This window comes from Acomys russatus, chromosome 1 (assembly GCF_903995435.1).
Source record: "Acomys russatus chromosome 1, mAcoRus1.1, whole genome shotgun sequence".
Classification (NCBI taxonomy): domain Eukaryota; kingdom Metazoa; phylum Chordata; class Mammalia; order Rodentia; family Muridae; genus Acomys; species Acomys russatus.
In genome coordinates, this window is record NC_067137.1 from 82071026 (window position 1) to 82088991 (window position 17966).

At 44.6% G+C, this 17966-nt stretch overlaps 1 protein-coding gene across 1 annotated transcript; it reads left to right on the forward strand.

Annotated features, from left to right (window-relative positions):
- The first annotated feature begins 81 nt into the window (after positions 1-81).
- Jkamp (JNK1/MAPK8 associated membrane protein) lies at positions 82-17597 on the forward strand. Its single transcript, XM_051147341.1, has 7 exons — positions 82-484; positions 3060-3151; positions 3747-3901; positions 5781-5987; positions 8482-8663; positions 14030-14106; positions 17172-17597. The coding sequence occupies exons 1-7, from the start codon at positions 481-483 to the stop codon at positions 17388-17390; spliced, it is 936 nt and encodes a 311-aa protein (XP_051003298.1). The 5' UTR covers positions 82-480; the 3' UTR covers positions 17391-17597.
- The last annotated feature ends 369 nt before the right edge of the window (positions 17598-17966 follow it).

The following is a 17966-nucleotide window of genomic DNA, read 5'->3' on the forward strand; positions in this document are numbered from 1 at the left end:
AGACTTGCTTGCACTGTGGGGGCGGGGCTTCGGAGACTGCCCACGTGACGGGGGCGGAGCTAGAGTCCGGTCTAGAAAACGGGGGCGGAACCTCTCGGTCCAGTCTAGGAATCGCTCGAGGATGTGGAGATTGGTCCAAGTTGGAGGCCTGGCCTGTGTTGCTGCTCAAGCCCGGACGAGGCTTCTGGGTCTGGACCCGGAAAGGGTGGAGCCTCTGCGGTGAAACCCGGAAGCGAGAGACAGAGGCTTCGGAACCTGGACTGGGAAACCGGGTTCCTGGGATTCTTGGCCAGGGGGAAGTCTGATTCGAGCATCCTTGCATAGCGGAGGAAGGGGTGGTGGGCGGATTAGGAGCCTAATGTAGCAGGGGCGGGGTTCCAGCGAGAGGCGGAGCGGCCGGGAGCGCCGTGGCCCGGATGTTCTGGCTCCGCGTTCAGACCCGCTGATTCCGGGGCTTCTCTGGGGAACATAGTGTGGCCAATGGGTAAGTGGTCGCTTAGGCTGCCGGGGGTCTTTGTCCCTGCTGCAATCCCACTGCATTGCCTCGGGCTTGCCTCCGGCCGACAGCTCTCGCGCAGCGGGCAGCCTTGCCCTTTTCCTGCCCTGCGCCCCGGTTCTGACTTCTGGGGTTGCAATGGTCGGCTCCGGAATGGCTGGAGAAGAGCGCGGGCGGTGTGCAGATGGAGAAGCTGAGGCTTTGTTTTGCTCTCCCGGTGTTCCTTCATTCAGCCCCTCTGTTTCTTGTTCTGCAAAACATTCCTGATGGTTGACTTCAGAATTCGAAGTGCTAGTGTTAGCGGAGGATAAGGAAGCAGAAGCTAATTGCCACATAACTTGCGTTTTCAACCTGAAGTATAAATTTGTTTGGTTGATTTTCGAGACAGATTTTGTCCGCGTAGCCTTAGTCGACCTGGAACTCGCTCTGTCGACTAGGTTGGCCTTGAACCCAGAGGTTCACCTGCCTCTGCTTCCGTGCTGGGTTTAAAGGCATGTGCCACCAGGCCTGGCAGCAAATGTAAATACATGGAGCCATTTCCAAAGGGGTTAGATAGATGGTTGCAGAAAAAAAACAAGATTGGCATTTAAGCCATAGTTCACCAAAGGCTATGAAAGGTGATTGTCCATGTTCTTGTTGTTAGATAAATTAGCTTTGCTTTTGTTTGTTGCACTAATTTTCAGACCATGGTTTTGGGATCTTTTAGAAGCGAAGCCATTGAGAAAGGCTTTCCAGGGCCCCACCCCCAGAAAACCTGAAGCAATTAATTTCATGTTTTTATTTCGTTACAACATAGTTGCTGTTAAAAAAAAAAAAGGTGTTAAGGGTCTGAGTGGAGAGATGGTTTAGCAAATAAGAGCACTTGCTACTCTTCCTGAGGACTGGGGATTTTGATTTCTAGCACCCGCACAGTGGCTCAGGACCCTCTGTAACTCCAGTTCCTGGGGATCCAGTATCCTTTTCAGATCTCCCTCTTTTGGCCTCCACGGTCACCCATGGGGCCCCAAGCAGTTGCATGGGACGCAGACATAAATGCAGGGAGAATAGACACACACACAAAAACATAAAACTATAATAAAAGGAGGGGTTGTTTGTTTTTTGTTTTTAAGATTCCAAAATAAAGAAGCATTGGCTTAAAAAAAAAGTCAGGTTCTGTATGCCTTTACTCCCAACACTCAGGAGGCAGAGGCAGGCAGATCTCTGTGAGTTTGAGGCCAGCCTGGTCTACAAAATGAATCCAGGACAGCCTGGACTACACAGAGAAACCTTGTCTCAAAAAAACAAAACAAAACATCAGGTTGATGACATTTTAGACTGTGCTTTTCTGTTTGTTTTCTACTGCCAACATAAGTACCAAAAAAATCTAGTCTACAGGAATTTAAAAGGAGGAAAGGCCTTGTAACCAGAGTCTTCACATTGTGAATGCATGAAAAATATATGAGGAAATTATTGTTCAGTAATACTAGTGAAGTGTGTAAATTCACAGTAGACCACTGTTGTCTGGGATATATTTCACAGTGTCTGGCAGATTCTTAGAGAAGGCAGCCATGATGTCATACTCCTCTGAGGATCTGCGTGACCTTTGAGCAGGGAAGAGACTCAGGTGCCACTGGTGCAAAGGACCTCTTTAGTAATTCCTCTTGGATCAGGTCCAAGATGATTTGGAGGTGCTCAGGGTTTTGTTTTTTGTTTGTTTAGGGTTTTTTTTTAGAGTTGTTTTTATTCCCCCCCCCCCATATCTTTAAGAAATTGATTGCAAGGCAGTGATTCTCTAGAAAAACTGGTCAGAAGCTCAGTGCCAGCATTGACAAAATTTTCCCTGTCCTCAACAAAAAACGATAAAAGCTAGGATAATGCTTTATGTGGAGGTGAACTGATATATTTAGAACACTTACCTTGTGTTCTGGAATTCTCTCCTTCAGCTTTTCTATTAATGTATTCTGTTATGACAAAGAATGAGTCTGTGGAGTGCCCGATGTCCTGACTGGGCAAAATGAAGAGCAGTGCCCTTCTGTCAGTGACTTATTTTAGTTAGTTTTTAAAATAGTGTGTGAGACGTGTGGGGCTGGGGTCCCCTGCTACAGCACACAAATGGAGGTCAGGCGACAGCTTCCTGGAGTCCTCCTTTTGCCGTGGGCTCTAGAAAATCAAACTTCTCAGGCAGTCAGTCTTGCTTGGCAAGTCCTCTCTGTATGATAAAAACAAAAACAATAACAACGACAACAGTAGCAACAAAATCCACATTCTTTACCCTTATAATCAATGAAATTCCAAAGTCTAGTCATAGGGACTGGCTTCCTGGAGAAGCCTGGGAAGATTTAGGGTTAGGTGTCAGGCTAGAACCTGCTGTGCTGGCTGAGGAACTGAGGCTCAGCAAGATGCAAGTGTCACTTTCTGTTGTCACAGTGTGCAAGGACTTAAAAGTAAATGCATCAAGACTTGTTTATTATTATATTTTTAAAGTAAAGTTGAGATATTCCTGTCAGTTACTTCAGCTGTTATTTGGTGGTTGTTATTTATAATCACAAAAGATATTACTCTACTGGCGTTTGTTTTTAAAAAGCTGTCGATATTCAACCAGCATGCCTTGGACTCTATTGTGGGAAGACTCTATTGTTTAAAAATGGCTCAAGTGAAATCTATGGAGAATGTGGGGTAAGTCCTATGTTAATATTATTTCCTTTTAAAATCTGTTTACTTTGAAAACATTTTTGCACATAGCATTTTTTCTTAAATACATTCATGAATGTATAAGAATATGGCATTATGTAATAAGAGCTTTGTTTATATTGGCATGTTGGTTACTACATTAAATCTTTCTGGATAGTCACAGATATTGAAAAGTATTTTTAATGTGTAATTACTGTTAACTGATTTATCAAAGTGTTTTGTACAGCAAATTAACATGACAACCCAGAATACTTCTTCATGATCTGAATGATTTTTTTTTGGTATGCTGTTACTAACACGACTTTTCACTGAATATTAGTTATTGTCACCTAAGTGAAAATGCTTGGTTGAGCATTTTACAGACAGCACAGTGATGTGGTTTTTTTTTTTTTCCTTGTGGATTTCTTTAGGTGTTTTTTTCTTTTGGCTTTCTTGTTATTCTGCTTACAGGTTTGGTTATCTTTGTTAATTTCTAAAAGCTATACATACATACTAAGATGTTTAAAGTAAAATGGGGTCCCTTATAGAATGATACTAAAACACTGTCTGTATGTAAAACAGTGTTTTTGACATGTTGTAGGTATGCCCAAGAGGACAGAGGACAAATGCACAGAAATACTGCCAGCCGTGCACAGAGTCCCCTGAGCTTTATGACTGGCTCTATCTTGGATTTATGGCTATGCTTCCTCTTGTTTTACATTGGTTCTTCATTGAATGGTACTCGGGGAAAAAGAGGTGAGCACATCTGATTGTATCTGGATAGACTAGTGTTGGGCATAACGATCACTTGCGTACTGTGATGCCAAGTGCGCAGCCTTCGACTGATACACACCTGCAGCCCCACCGTCATTTAGAAGATTAGTTATTCCTCACTTGTTTCAAAGTGGACAACCTGTTTTTCTCTCTATTTCTGACCCTCCCTATAAGAAAGCAATGGTAGAGCACAACTCAGGGGTTACTGATGCTCTCTTTTACTGTCCTCTCAATGCTCTTGAGAAATTGTTGTTTCTCAGTGATAATTCTTACTGAGTTGTTGCAGAAGTTGGTTATGATCACAAGCTGTAACTGTTTTAGAAACACATACTTTATAACTTGGTTTAATGCTAATTAATAATCTAGTATAAACATGAGAGCTGAGTAAATGTACTGTTGGTGAGCTTATTGAGCTGTGTATTTTACGTTTGGAAGATTAAAGGAAGAGATAGAAGAAGTAAAGAAGACAGATACACGAGGGTGATAGAAATCCATCCCAGAGAGGTAGTGAATACTGTGCTGCCAACAAAATTCTCAGGACTCATGAAGAATGGAGAAAGTATGCCTGATGGCACCACAGAGCATACTTACATAATGACAGCTGCAAGGCACATAGAGAGCGCACCAGTCCTGTGGGACCACTGTCATGCACGTGGTCCTTCATAGCCCGGAATACCATGCTGTATGTGACCATGGTTTTATACGTGGAGTTTTGTAATCTACTTTTATTTTCAAAGCTCATGTGGTTGACTATAGATGGTTTGAAACCTGACGAAAAGATCCTGTCATTTGGTTTTTACTCTGAAGATATGAATTGGAATCATCAGATCATATACTTGTGCGTTCAGTATTTTCATCTCTGAAGTAGTTCAGTTCTGCTAACTAGGAGCTCTGAGTGGCCCGTGTGAAAGAACTGAAATCTGGAAAATATTAGAGCTGAAGCAATCCCTGAGGAGCCTACTCTTTCAAAAAGTGAACGAGGGCCTAGAGAGACTATGGCTTAGTGGTTAAGAGCACTTGTTACTTTTCCAGAGGATCCAGGTTTAGTACCCAGTACCCACATGGTGGCTCACAACCTTGTCTGTAGCTCCAGTTCCAGTGGATCTGACACCCTCTTCTGACTACCACAGGCCCTGGGCACACACTCATGTGTGCATATACATATATGCATATACACAGGTTATTAATTAAATTAATAAACTACTTAGTTAACTAGGTGCTTAATAATTAGATAATTAACTAGCTAGTTAACTGAGTAAATAATAAATTAGGCAGTTGACTATCAACCAGTTAATTAATGCTTTGAAACAGGATCTCGCTCTGTAGTCCAGGCTACTCACTATGTAACTCACTATGTACCTCAGGCTAGCCCCAGTCTTGCGGTAATCCTTCCTAAACCTCCCAAACCATGAGCCATGACGTCCTGCAAGACAAGAAATACACTGCTTGCATCTGTGGAAACTGGGAAGTGGCTTCTGGGATAGAGCTCTGACGTCTGCTGAGAGCTTGCCCTCTGCCACGTAGATGGCACTTTCTTTCTGTGTCCTCACATGGCAGAAGGGACAATAAAAGTTCTTCTGACCTTCTCATTAAAAATGCTAATCTCTTTCTTGAGGATTCCACTTTCCTGACCTCTCTCCTGATGGATCAATCTCCTGGTAATATCACACCGGAAAGAAGGCTGTGCGTTCAGAGTTTTAGCAATAGGGTTGTGTGAGGTGCTGACCTGCTTGGCTTGTCTGATCTTTGAAAAGTGTAATTTGAGGATTGTCACTGAAGCAGTTAGACTTCGTACCTCGAAGAATGCACCTGATTGCCTGAAGCACTGACATTGTGGGGTTGTGCCCTCTGGTTTCCCCAGCTCCAGTGCCCTCTTCCAGCACATCACCGCGCTGTTTGAATGCAGTATGGCAGCTATCATCACCTTACTCGTGAGTGACCCAGTGGGTGTCCTTTATATCCGCTCCTGCCGAGTGCTGATGCTTTCGGATTGGTACACTATGCTTTACAACCCGAGTCCCGATTACGTCACCACGGTGCACTGCACGCATGAAGCAGTCTACCCACTGTGAGTATTTACTTAGACCGAAGACCACAGAGACAGAATCTGTTGGACAGTCCATTGATTTAGACAGCTTGGGTGTTGTAAATGTCTAGGTGAGGGAAGAGATAGTAGAAATTATTTTCTTCTCTGAAGACATACAACATAATAGGAGGAAGCATCATTTTCCTTTCTAAGACAAGGTCTCACTTCATGTACTAGGCTGGCTTCAACCTCATTATCCTGCCTCAGCCTCCTGAGGACTGGGATTCCAGGTATGTAGTGTCATGCTCAGTCAGTCAGTACATGCGTGTGTGTGTGTGTGTGTATTATGTTGGGGAAGAAGCCCTGCACCTCAGGCATGTATTGTCAGCCCAATACATCTTAATGACTGAAGGGAAAATAGTTTTTGCCATAGAAAACAATTCATGCACTTACACACATGCACACATACATACTAAGAATATGTTTCTATGTTTCATAGAGGTTGTTTTGGTTTTTTTAAGAGGTTAAAAGGAAAACCTTGGGGAATATACAATAGACAGGTAATATTTGACATATTGGGAAAAAAAATATGGGCTCTGGCAACAAAAACAGCCTGGGTTTGAATTCTGGTCTGTCAGCTACACTAACATGAATGTGTCAACAATGTTCTTAGGGTTGAACACATTGCCTGATGAGCCATCTCGCCAGCCTAGAACTCTGTTTTCAGAAAGTGAATTCGTAAAATTCTGTATGCCATCCCATACTATTCTTCTTCTAGAATTGCTTTGAATTGTTGGCTGCTTGGCATGCTCTTCTTGGTGAAGGCAGAGTACAAAGGTTATTGCTTTGTTCCTGTCATTGGAGCAAAAGTTTCCCCTATAGAATGTGCTCAGTGACGACGTTAGTTTTTGATCATGTTTCTTTTTTAAAGACTTTTTATTCTTTTATTTATATTTAGATGTTTGCCTGCATGCATGTATGTGTATCACATGTGTGCTTGTTGCCCATGGAGACCAGAAATGGGTATCAGACCCTGAGTTGGTTGTGACCTGCATTGTTGGTGTTGGGAACCAAACCCATGTCCTCTACAAGAGCAGCCCGTGTTCCTAACTGCTGAGCCATCTCTCCAGCTCTTAATAGGAAATTGTCAAACACATGGACATGTGTGCATATAAAAAGTGGTTCTCAAGTTCCAGCTGTAGAAATGTAAAAATCTTTTTCTACTGCCAAGCTTTATGACAGGATTGAACACATTGCCTGATGAGCCATGCATCTATGTACTATACTTCATAAAAACTGATAATGTCCTCTGTTAGTTGATTGCATCATGGAACTGTGACCCAGCTTCGGGTATTGTCTTGTCATATACTGTACTAAGGATTGTAAAATATTAATAGGCAACATCAAACAGATGCAGGTGAATGGGGCATCTCAGTCTGTATGATTAGATGTGTCAGTTAAAAGAAAAAGTAGTAAAGGTTCAATAGAAACAAAAGGACAGAAGTGCTTTTAATAATGTAGGTGAGTAGTTTGAACTTTGGATTTGATTTGAATTTTACTTTAAAAAATTATTACTGGGGCTGGAGTGATGGCTAGCAGTTAAGATAGTATAATGCTCTTACAGGGGATCAGGTTCAGTTCCAGCACTCGTGTCAGGCAGCTTACGACCTGTATGCTCACCTCCAAGGGATCTGGAACCCTCTTCTAGCCTCCGATAGCACCCACACGCATGGCGTACATTCACGCAAACATAAGCACACATAAGTAAGGATAACTTTTTTCTAAACATTATTATTATTATTGTGTGTGTATGTGTGTGTACACATGGCTTATGGTGCATGTGTTAGTACTTCAGCTGATGTCAGTATTAACAAAAGCAACAAGAAAAAGCAATGACAGCTGGAATTACCTAGAGAAGATTCTAGGAAGTGTAAGTAACTTTATCAGTACAAAACTACCTTTTTAGCTGATGTAGCTAGCCGTATTTGGACTCTACCCATTTTATAATGCTATTTGTTTGTGTCCATCCTGATTAACAAACTCCTACAATTTCACTTAATTAGTTATCATCAATAGAATTCTAAAGGACAACAGAGTTTAAAATAGGAGTAGCTGTTATTAGGCACAGACAGGGGGCTCAGAGCATCCATTTGCCGCTTTCTTTCTAACTTTATAGTTTTACAATAAATACCACTAATGTGACTAACAGAAAACGAGTATTACGCAATTTTTAATAAAATGAGTATATAGTTTACTTAACATGAATCCAGGTTCTCTGCAGAAGCAGCAAATGCTCTTAAATGCTAAACTACCTCTCCCGAATTTGTAGGATTTTTGCGAGCATACTTTGAAAGACCAGAACACAAACAAACCTAGCTGTGTGTGTTTGCTTGTCCCCGCCACTCTTTACCAGTCCGGGTGTCTTAATGGGTAGACTTGATAGAGGTTTAAACCTTCTTTTAAGATCTTTGCTTTAAGACCATCAAGGATGAAACGTATCTTAAACATACCCTGCCATTTCGCGCTCCCCTTACAGATACACCATTGTGTTTGTTTATTACGCCTTCTGCTTGGTGTTGATGATGCTGCTCCGGCCTCTCCTGGTGAAGAAGATCGCCTGCGGCCTGGGGAAGTCTGACCGCTTCAAGAGCATTTACGCTGCGCTTTACTTCTTCCCCATCTTAACCGTGCTGCAGGCGGTTGGTGGGGGCCTCCTGTGTAAGTTTAATGAGTAAAACGCCAGTGCTTTCCTCCCAACTAAACTTTACTTTTTCTTTAAGGTCACCCTTTAATCTTTGAAGGCAGGCCTTAGTCTAGATCTTTGCTGAAACACAGTGTTATTAAGAACAGAATGGAAGAGAGTTTCTCAATAGATTGAGACTGAAGCTTTAAATACAATAGATGAAAAATTATGTTGGCAATAAGTATTGTTTACTGTTGTCTTAGATTTCTAAGGTTCCTTATAAAAATCCTTCATATACAGAAAAAAAAGAGGGTCTGTTTGTTAAGATAACCATTTGTTTAGCAAGTTTCGGTTGAATTGTGTCTCAGAAGAATAAGCAAGAAATCATTGTTCTAAGGCAGAGGTTCCAGATAGCTGAGGAAACAGAGGAGGGGACTTCTAAGTGCATTTCCATCTCCCAGTGTCTTTTCTGAGAGGTCTTCCGAGGCAGAGGACAAGCCTTTCGGCCCAGGAACAGGCAGAAGTGGGTATCAGCCAGCCTGGCAGTATAATTTGGTTCAAGGTGAGGGTGAAACTGAAAGAGGAAACCGGAGGCCAGTTGGGACCTGTTGTCTCTCATGTCCTAGCTCACAGATCATCTGTCTGCTTCATGTAGTTGCATAGTGTCTGAAAACACCTGGGCTGGGTCTAGCTCCTCGCGTGCCATGTTAGTTTCAGCCCACTTCAGGTATTTGCCTGGGTGGCCAGGCTGTGAGCTATTAGTTTTTATTGCTCTGATAAAATCCCATGACCAAGAGTTTATTTGGGCTTAAGGTTTGAGGGTCAAGAGCCTGCTGAGGCTGGGAATTATGGCAGCAAGTGGTAGATGTGGTGCCAAGAACAGCTGAGAGCTCCCATCTTAGCCTGCAAGCAGGAAGCAGACCATGAAGTAGAAATGGCATGAGTCGAGTCTTCAAACTCTCAAAGTCAACCCCCCAGAGACGCATCTCCTCCAACAAGGCTACACCTCCTAAACCTCCCACATGGCGCCACCAACTGGAGACCCAAGTGTTCAAACAAGAGCTGCCGGGGATCATCTTTGTTCAGACCACCACAGGGACCACCTTACACGGACTTAAGTAGAAGGGTTACATGGTGAGATTCCCATTTTAGAAAGATAACTTGGTTGGGTTAAATAATAGGGGTGTGTCAGAGGAGAGAAGCTGGGGATCTGCCTGGAGAGGACCTCAGTAAACTGAGCAGAATTCAAGGAGGCATGCTAGGAATGTGGAGCCATTTCAAAGGCAGAGATTATTAAAACAGGGGACAAATTAAAGGAAGGGACTGGGAATGAACGGAGGGAGAGACATCACATTTCAGGCAAATACGCCCCAACATGTCTTCTAGGATCAGCACTTTTTTTCCAACAAGGAAAATTTCCTTCAGGATCTTTCATGTTTCTGATCCATGAACAAGATTCACTAGGAGAGCCTGATAGACCCATCCAAGTTGGACAGCAACAAAGAGCTGGAAATAGATGTCCCCGACCCTCAGTAACATCCTCTGACTCCATGGACTCAGATGTTGATGTGGCCAAGGTTGAGCTCATCAACAATTGGGGAACCACTGCTAAGTCTGACTGAAATACTCAAGGAAGCTCGCAGGCCGTTGCAGATGCTCCACGATTGGGCAGTTTGCTGTTGGTGTTTGTGGTGACAAAGTACAGTGATGCCGGAGCAGTATGCCGGGAAGTCCTGTGCTAGTGGAGCCTTCACTGAACGTGTGGCCCAGGAGGACCCATTGGTGCGAGGAGGAAAGAATGAATCCACTGATCGGGAAGAGCTGAACATGACCAAGCTCATTTAGAACAGAGATTCTGATGACCTCTCTGTGGAGGAGTATGGCAGATTCTGTGAGAGCCTCTCCAGTGACTGGGATGGCCAAGCACCTCTCTGGAGTTAGGGTGGAATTCTTGATCCCTTGGCAAACTTCTCTGTGTTCACCATGTTCATCGTGGACAACTGTGATGAGCTCATGCCCAGACAGCTCATCTGTGGCGTTGTTGACTGAGGAGTGCTCCTGAGCATCTCCCAAGGTGTTCCCATGGAGCAAAATCTTGAAAGTTTCCACAAGAGCCTCGAATGAAAGGAAGTGCCTTGAGCTCTTCTCCGAGTTGCAGAAAGCAAGAACCATAAGTGATGCTGTGAGGAGTCATTCTCCTAAGAGTCAAGAGCTTGGCACCCTTGAAGATACCACTATGCAGCGACGCCTCTCTGAGCTGTCTGTCTGTCTGTCTGTCACACCTCTCAGTCTGAGGATGACCTCTCTGTCAGCATGTGTCTCGCATGAAGGAAACTCTGTGCTCTGGTGAGAGCAAAGAGGAGCCGGCCAACTCTGTTCTTGAGAAGTGGGTGTTTCCGTGACAGCCTTGTTGGTGAGTGGTGGATGCTGCAGCTCCTGGAATGTGAGAGGGAAAGCCTGGTCTCCATGACCAAGGAGCATCAGGAGCTATGAAGAGGGGGAGGAGAACATTTGCACACTCATCACACTTAGCACACTTGGATAAGAAGGTTGGGGAGGTGATGGTCTCTGATAGGTTTGTGTCTTCATCCTGCTGCATTTAATAGGCACCTCCATGTCAGGGTAGAACAGATCAGGAAGGCCCAGGCATTTTAAGACAGCTCTGTAGTGGGCTGTTTGACAGTCAGAGGGTACTTGGAGAGCAATCCTTACCACCCCATTGAATAGACCCTGTGGTGGAAGGCTAAGGTTCCCAAGGGTTTCAAGGGCCTGGGGCACTGCTGTTGGAAGTTGCTCTGCTTTCTCCTGGCTTCTGGTTTGAGGATCCCCAGACCTTCTCCAGCCAAACGCACCCCACAATCACGTGAGGCCTGGCCATTGATGAAGATGAGGTGACAGTGGCAAAGCCCAGCTTGAGCATGATGAGGATGTGTCTCACATGGAAGGAGAATTGAGTCCCCCAGGAAGCCTGGGTCCTCTACGTAGTCTCCTCGGAGCTCCTCAGAAGCCTTGAGTGGCCTTGGCCCATATAGCTCCCTCTATTGTCTGGTGTCCTTTTCTGTGTGCCTAAGGCAGGGAAATCACCTCCCTCACCTGAGAGCAGGGCTGGGTGTTGTATATTGTTTTTGTTTTGTTTTGTTTTGTCCTGAAATTAAAATATACAAATGAAAACATAAGATTAAAGGTAACTGTGATTTGCCTGTCTTCTCCTTTAGTTTTTATCCATCTCGTTGGCTCTGAATTATTATTATTATTATTATTGTTGTTGTTGTTATTGTTATTGTTATTATTATTATTATTATTATTATTATTATTATTATTATTATTTGGATTTTATTTAGGAACTGATTAAATATTATCATTGTTCACCACACCCCCCCCCCCCTTTTGCTTCTAAATATCTATTTGGGGTTTCTATCTCACTTTAGACCATTCAGTTCCTGAAGAAAAGACACAGAGAGCTTTTAGATTTATTATACACCTTAAAGTACTGGACCTGGGCCGATAGTAATACTCTAAGCTACTTTGCTATATAAAACTAACCCTGAGTGCAGAATTTCCAGAAGTTGTATTCTGAATTTTATATTTCCTCTGTACATCCTAATTATCACACACTCTGCTTTTATTCTAAATAAATGTTTCTTCCAAGGACTTAAAAAAAAAAAAAAAAAAAAAAAAAAAAGATTAAAGGTAACTATCTAATTCCTCTGGCCTACAGTAACTTTTGGTGCCACTGTTTTGAAGCTGTTCACAGATAGAAGAAAGGGGAAAGCTATGGAAATCAGGAAAAGGCTTGGAATGTTAACTCAAGTAGATGGCCAGTTAGCATTGCTTCCTAAGTCACACTTCCTGCAAAGTGGTTTTTCAGGTGATGGAAATAATTCCATTCAAGGAGCATTAGTCTGTAAATAGGCCTCTGCACACATTTTGCTTAACAAGCCACCACATTCGGAGGGAGGAGCAAGTGGCTCTTATTTGTTCGCAGGCTACTGAATTAGTCATGAACGGCTCATACCAAATGTATGATTTTGGGAAAAGATGAGTTTTGTTTTTTTTTTTTTTTAAATTTGTAGGAGATATAGCAAGCATGAGAAAAGTATCCTGGGCAACTTGTGGTAGCTTAAGACGCTGGAGGCTGATGGCCCAGGGAGAAAGGGGTGGGGATGGTTGGGAGGTGGTCAGCAGTTAACTTTCCGCTTAGAAATATTGTTCAGCCAGTGTTTCAGTGTGACCTACATCTGAGCCCCCTGGGAGAACATGCTGATCCCCAGGGCCTAGCCCAGACCTAGGGGCACGAGATCTCAGGGTTTTAGCATTCTAGAATTTAAGGACCGTTCCTAATGCTGTGTCTATCCCAGTAGTACCTGCCTGCCCCCTGGAAGTTTGGGCTTTCTTACCAGGTCCTAACTTCACACAGTTAGCAATGTAAATTAGCTGTGAGTTAGCTGAGTGAGTGTTGTTGGTTTTGTAATGGCTGATTGAGGATGCAGTCACCAGCTATTATCAACTCCCTCAACCCTAAACTCTTTTGAACAGGGTTATTGGTAATTGAGGCTTCTGGCCACCACATCCTAATTAATATTTCCACTTGTTCCAGTGTAGAATAATTGAAAGTTTTATAAATTGAAGTTATTTTAAAATAATTGTGTAGAAGTAATTCAAGGTATTTTTTTTTCCCTCAATTTGCCTGCTTTGCATGTTACAAGTTTAGACATAGTAGGAAAAGGCAGTGTTTTGTAGGGAAGACTTTGCGTAAGATAACCTTGCTATACTGTATTTGAAGTGGAAATTTCCACTTTGATAGGAAAAATACAAAGTATTAACTAAAATGTTTGATGATAAATGAACATTTCTAAAGATTGTGGAAGCTGAGTTACTCTTATGGACCAAGTTTCCCTCCCTAGACCAGAAAGCATCACAGGCTGAGTATTCTCAGTTCTCTTGTTCACTGCATAGCTATACCAGCATTCTAGACACATGGGAAGGAAGTTAGGGCTTTCCAATTAACCCTTCAGCTGCCTCAAATCTCTTAGCACCTCACAGGTGACCAAAGATAGATTTACATTCTTAAGAGAAAAAATTGTATGAGAATTATGTGAAACTCATATTTTACTGCTTAAGAAATGTTATTGGACTAGAGGCATAGCAGCCCAGTTACACGTGTTCTGTGTTGCTTGCACACCACAGCTGTGAGCTGGGGAGTCGAGGTGGAGACTGTGTGGCCTAGCAGGCCACAAATATTTATAATCTGTAAAGAGTTGGCTCCCAGTCCCATCTCAAGGGGGTGGGACTCATGTCCCAGAACTGGCTGCGAAGAAAGAGCTGTGCCCTAGCTGGTGGTGTGGTCACCTGACTGGCTGGCCGGTGGCTGGTTTCTAAGGCAGCATCTTTTGTTTTCCAGATTATGCCTTCCCCTACATCATCCTCGTGTCATCTTTGGTTACCCTGGCTGTGTACATGTCTGCTTCTGAAATAGAGGTAGGACACTGGTTCTCCTTTGTTAAGGTTCTTTTTAAATCAAATTTGGCAATTGAGTGGGGTAGTCCATGTGATATGGCGAGGTATACTAACTGGTTCCTCAGTCCTTGGTTGATTGATGTCACCTGTGTCTCCTCACTTAATTTTATGAGCAGTTGTGTGGGTTGCGTTTATCTCTTCTTGGGAAATTAGGGAACTAGTCAGTGCTCTTATTCAACAAAATAAAGGAAAACCGATTAACATAATGGTTGTAAAATGGAACAGCCTATTACATTCCTAAATATTTTATTTTTAAGGAACTAAGGTATTATCAGTTTACAGAATGAGTGATATGTGAGAGGAAATGCTGTTTGGAGTTCTAACTAGGGCAGAAGTATTGATAAAGCTCTGAGTAGAAATGGGCAGGCAGTTTTGTGCATCTCTTCTGTAATTGTCTTCCTGATCATGTGGCTCTCAACTTCCGTCTTTCTTAAGACAGCACTTTTACACGATTTCCATGAAGTGTGTTAACAGTTCTGTCTGGAGCAGAGGTCCCAAGGATCTAACAGCCCAAGTCGTAGGCCCCTCCATGATCTGCTGCGGATTTGCTGCTCCCGGCAGTGAACGTGTGTGCTTGCTCAAGAGAACAGCCAGAGAAAACATGTTCACTCTTGTGAGAGGTGGCTGCTGGTGCCACTTTTTCTAATACATTGGTGACAGTGTGAGGTGCGGCCAGACCTAGAAGCTGTAGTGACCTTGGGTAGGATAATGGAGGAACTGAATGGGGTGCTTTGGCGGTGGTTGTTCAGCTCGCCCCCTTTGCAGACTAGCCTCATCGCGCCTTTGTAGTCTTTAGTCAGCACTGCAATTGGACTAAGTAGAGAAGATGAGGAATTAGTTGTGGCTTTTCATCAGCCAGGAAAAGAGCAAGGCCTGCGTTGGAATATTTGAGTGAAATCTGCATAGTTAAAAAGGGACACTGATCTTCCAAATCAGCTTGAGACCCCTTTGCTGCTCTACCCTGTGTCTCTGCTTTGAAGGTGTTTGCATCCTTCAGTTAGTGCTCTAGCTGGAAGTTATAAGCAGGTCTCTGAAAGACACTCCAGGGATAGAGGCGCCCATGAGCATTTAACTGCAAAAAACATTGCCGAGTAATCCACTGAAAATTCTCCATCATTGTGTTTTTTTAGCACATTTAGGTATTACTTTTTTTGTTTGTTTGTTTGTTTTGTTTTAGAGACAGGGTTTCTCTGTGTAGCCTTGGCTGTCTTGGACTGGCTCTGTAGACCAGGCTGGCCTTGAACTCACAGAGATCCACCTGCCTCTGCCTCCCGAGTGCTGGGATTAAAGGTGTGTGCTACTGTGTCCGGCTTAGATGTTACTTTTGTGTTAATTTGATCCTTTGAGTTTCTTCATGTTGTCACAGGGCACTGAAAATTGAAAGAAAATCAGTTAACTAATGAGTCATTTCTGTTGTCCTGCTATTCAGACAGCAGATACTGGCAAGGTTAAAGGCAGGAAGGCGGGGTTTCTGGAGCAGCACTGGCCCTGGCAGGGAGGACTTACACTGTGCACTTCCTCTTCTATCTCATGTCTTTCCCAAGAAGTTCATGTTCCCAGAGTGAATGGTGATGCAGAGGACGACCAAGGGGTGGGCTCTAGGCTCAGTGTGACCATGTGGACGGGGTGGGCTCTAGGCTCAGTGTGACCATGTGGACGGGGTGGGCTCTAGACTCAGTGTGACCATGTGGACGGGGTGGGGGCCAGGCTTGTGACCGTGTGGACGCGGTGGGGGCCAGGCTTGTGACCGTGTGGATGGGGTGGGGGCCAGGCTTGTGACCATGTGGACGGTATGGTGGCTAGGCTTGTGACCATGTGGACGGGGTAGTGGCTAGGCTTGTGACCATGTGGACGGGGTGGTGGCTAGGCTTGTGACCATGTGGACGGGGTGGTGGCTAGGCTTGTGACCATGTGGACGGGGTGGTGGCTAGGCTTGTGACCATGTGGATGGTGTGGTGGCCAGGCTTGTGACCATGTGGACGGTATGGTGGCTAGGCTTGTGACCATGTGGACGGTATGGTGGCTAGGCTTGTGACCATGTGGACGGTATGGTGGCTAGGCTTGTGACCGTGTGGACAGGGTGGGGGCCAGGTTTGTGACCATGTGGACGGTATGGTGGCTAGGCTTGTGACCATGTGGATGGTGTGGTGGCCAGGCTTGTGACCATGTGGACGGGGTGGTGGCTAGGCTTGTGACCATGTGGACGGTATGGTGGCTAGGCTTGTGACCGTGTGGACGGGGTGGTGGCCAGGCTTGTGACCATGTGGACGGTATGGTGGCTAGGCTTGTGACCGTGTGGACAGGGTGGGGGCCAGGTTTGTGACCATGTGGACGGTATGGTGGCTAGGCTTGTGACCATGTGGATGGTGTGGTGGCTAGGCTTGTGACCATGTGGACGGGGTGGTGGTGGCTTGTGACCATGTGGACGGGGTGGTGGCTAGGCTTGTGACCATGTGGACGGTATGGTGGCTAGGCTTGTGACCATGTGGACGGGGTGGTGGCCAGGCTTGTGACCGTGTGGACGGGGTGGGGGCTAGGCTTGTGACCATGTGGACGGGGTGGTGGCTAGGCTTGTGACCATGTGGACAGGGTGGTGACTAGGCTTGTGACCATGTGGACGGTATGGTGCCTAGGCTTGTGACCATGTGGACGGGGTGGAGGCCAGGCTTGTGACCGTGTGGACGGGGTGGGGGCCAGGCTTGTGACCATGTGGACGGTATGGTGGCTAGGCTTATGACCGTGTGGACGGGGTGGTGGCCAGGCTTGTGACCATGTGGACGGGGTAGTGGCTAGGCTTGTGACCATGTGGACGGGGTGGTAGCTAGGCTGGTGACCATGTGGACGGGGTGGTAGCTAGGCTGGTGACCATGTGGACAGTGTGTTGGCTAGGTTGGGTGATTGGGGCAGTCTGAAGTCCTTTTCAGCTCAAGAATTCAGAGTCTAGGCCTCAAGTAGGTGAAGACCAGTGGTGTAGCTGGGTTTGCTAATCCGTGTTTCTCTTTTCCTCATCTTCCACGATCACATAGAACTGCTACGATCTCCTGGTCAGGAAGAAAAGACTTATTGTCCTCTTCAGCCACTGGCTACTGCACGCCTATGGAATAGTCTCCATCTCCAGAGTGGACAGGCTGGAGCATGATCTCCCGCTTCTGGCTTTGGTACCTACACCAGCCCTGTTCTACTTGTTCACTGCAAAATTCACCGAACCGTCAAGGATACTCTCAGAAGGGGCCAACGGACACTGAATATAAAATGCCAAAACACAAACAAGCAAAACAAAACCCTAAAAAGTATTCTTAATTAAAAAAAAAAGTAAGGAAGAACTTAAAATGCATTACTAGCATTCTGTCACACATGGGAACAAGGCCTACCAGACATTGTAATGCTTGTGTTTTATCTTTTGACTGTCGGACTTTGTGGTTGGATGTGGCACTGACACAGCACCGTGGCCCTGTGCTGCACATAAATTATAATCATGCTAGAAGCCCAGGCAGGCAGTTTTAGCCACTCTTTGGAGCACAGCCACATTTCTGTGCATCTGTGCTAATGGGTGCCTCCCAGCTTCTTGTGAAACACCTTCCTCAAGTTTGTTCTGAACGCCTTTGCTGTGGCATCACTAGTCCTCCCGTTCTCTGGGCATCTGGCTTTTTATCTGAGTTACAAAGGTAAATGTGTGATGGCAAAAACAGAAGCAAAGGATGTCTTCGTCAATGTCTATTTATTTTCACCAATACAGTATTTTAGTAATAGTACAAAAATAAAGCATAATTTATGTAATGAGCTTTCTGTTTGTAGACAGTTTGCTTGAAGACATGTTCAGG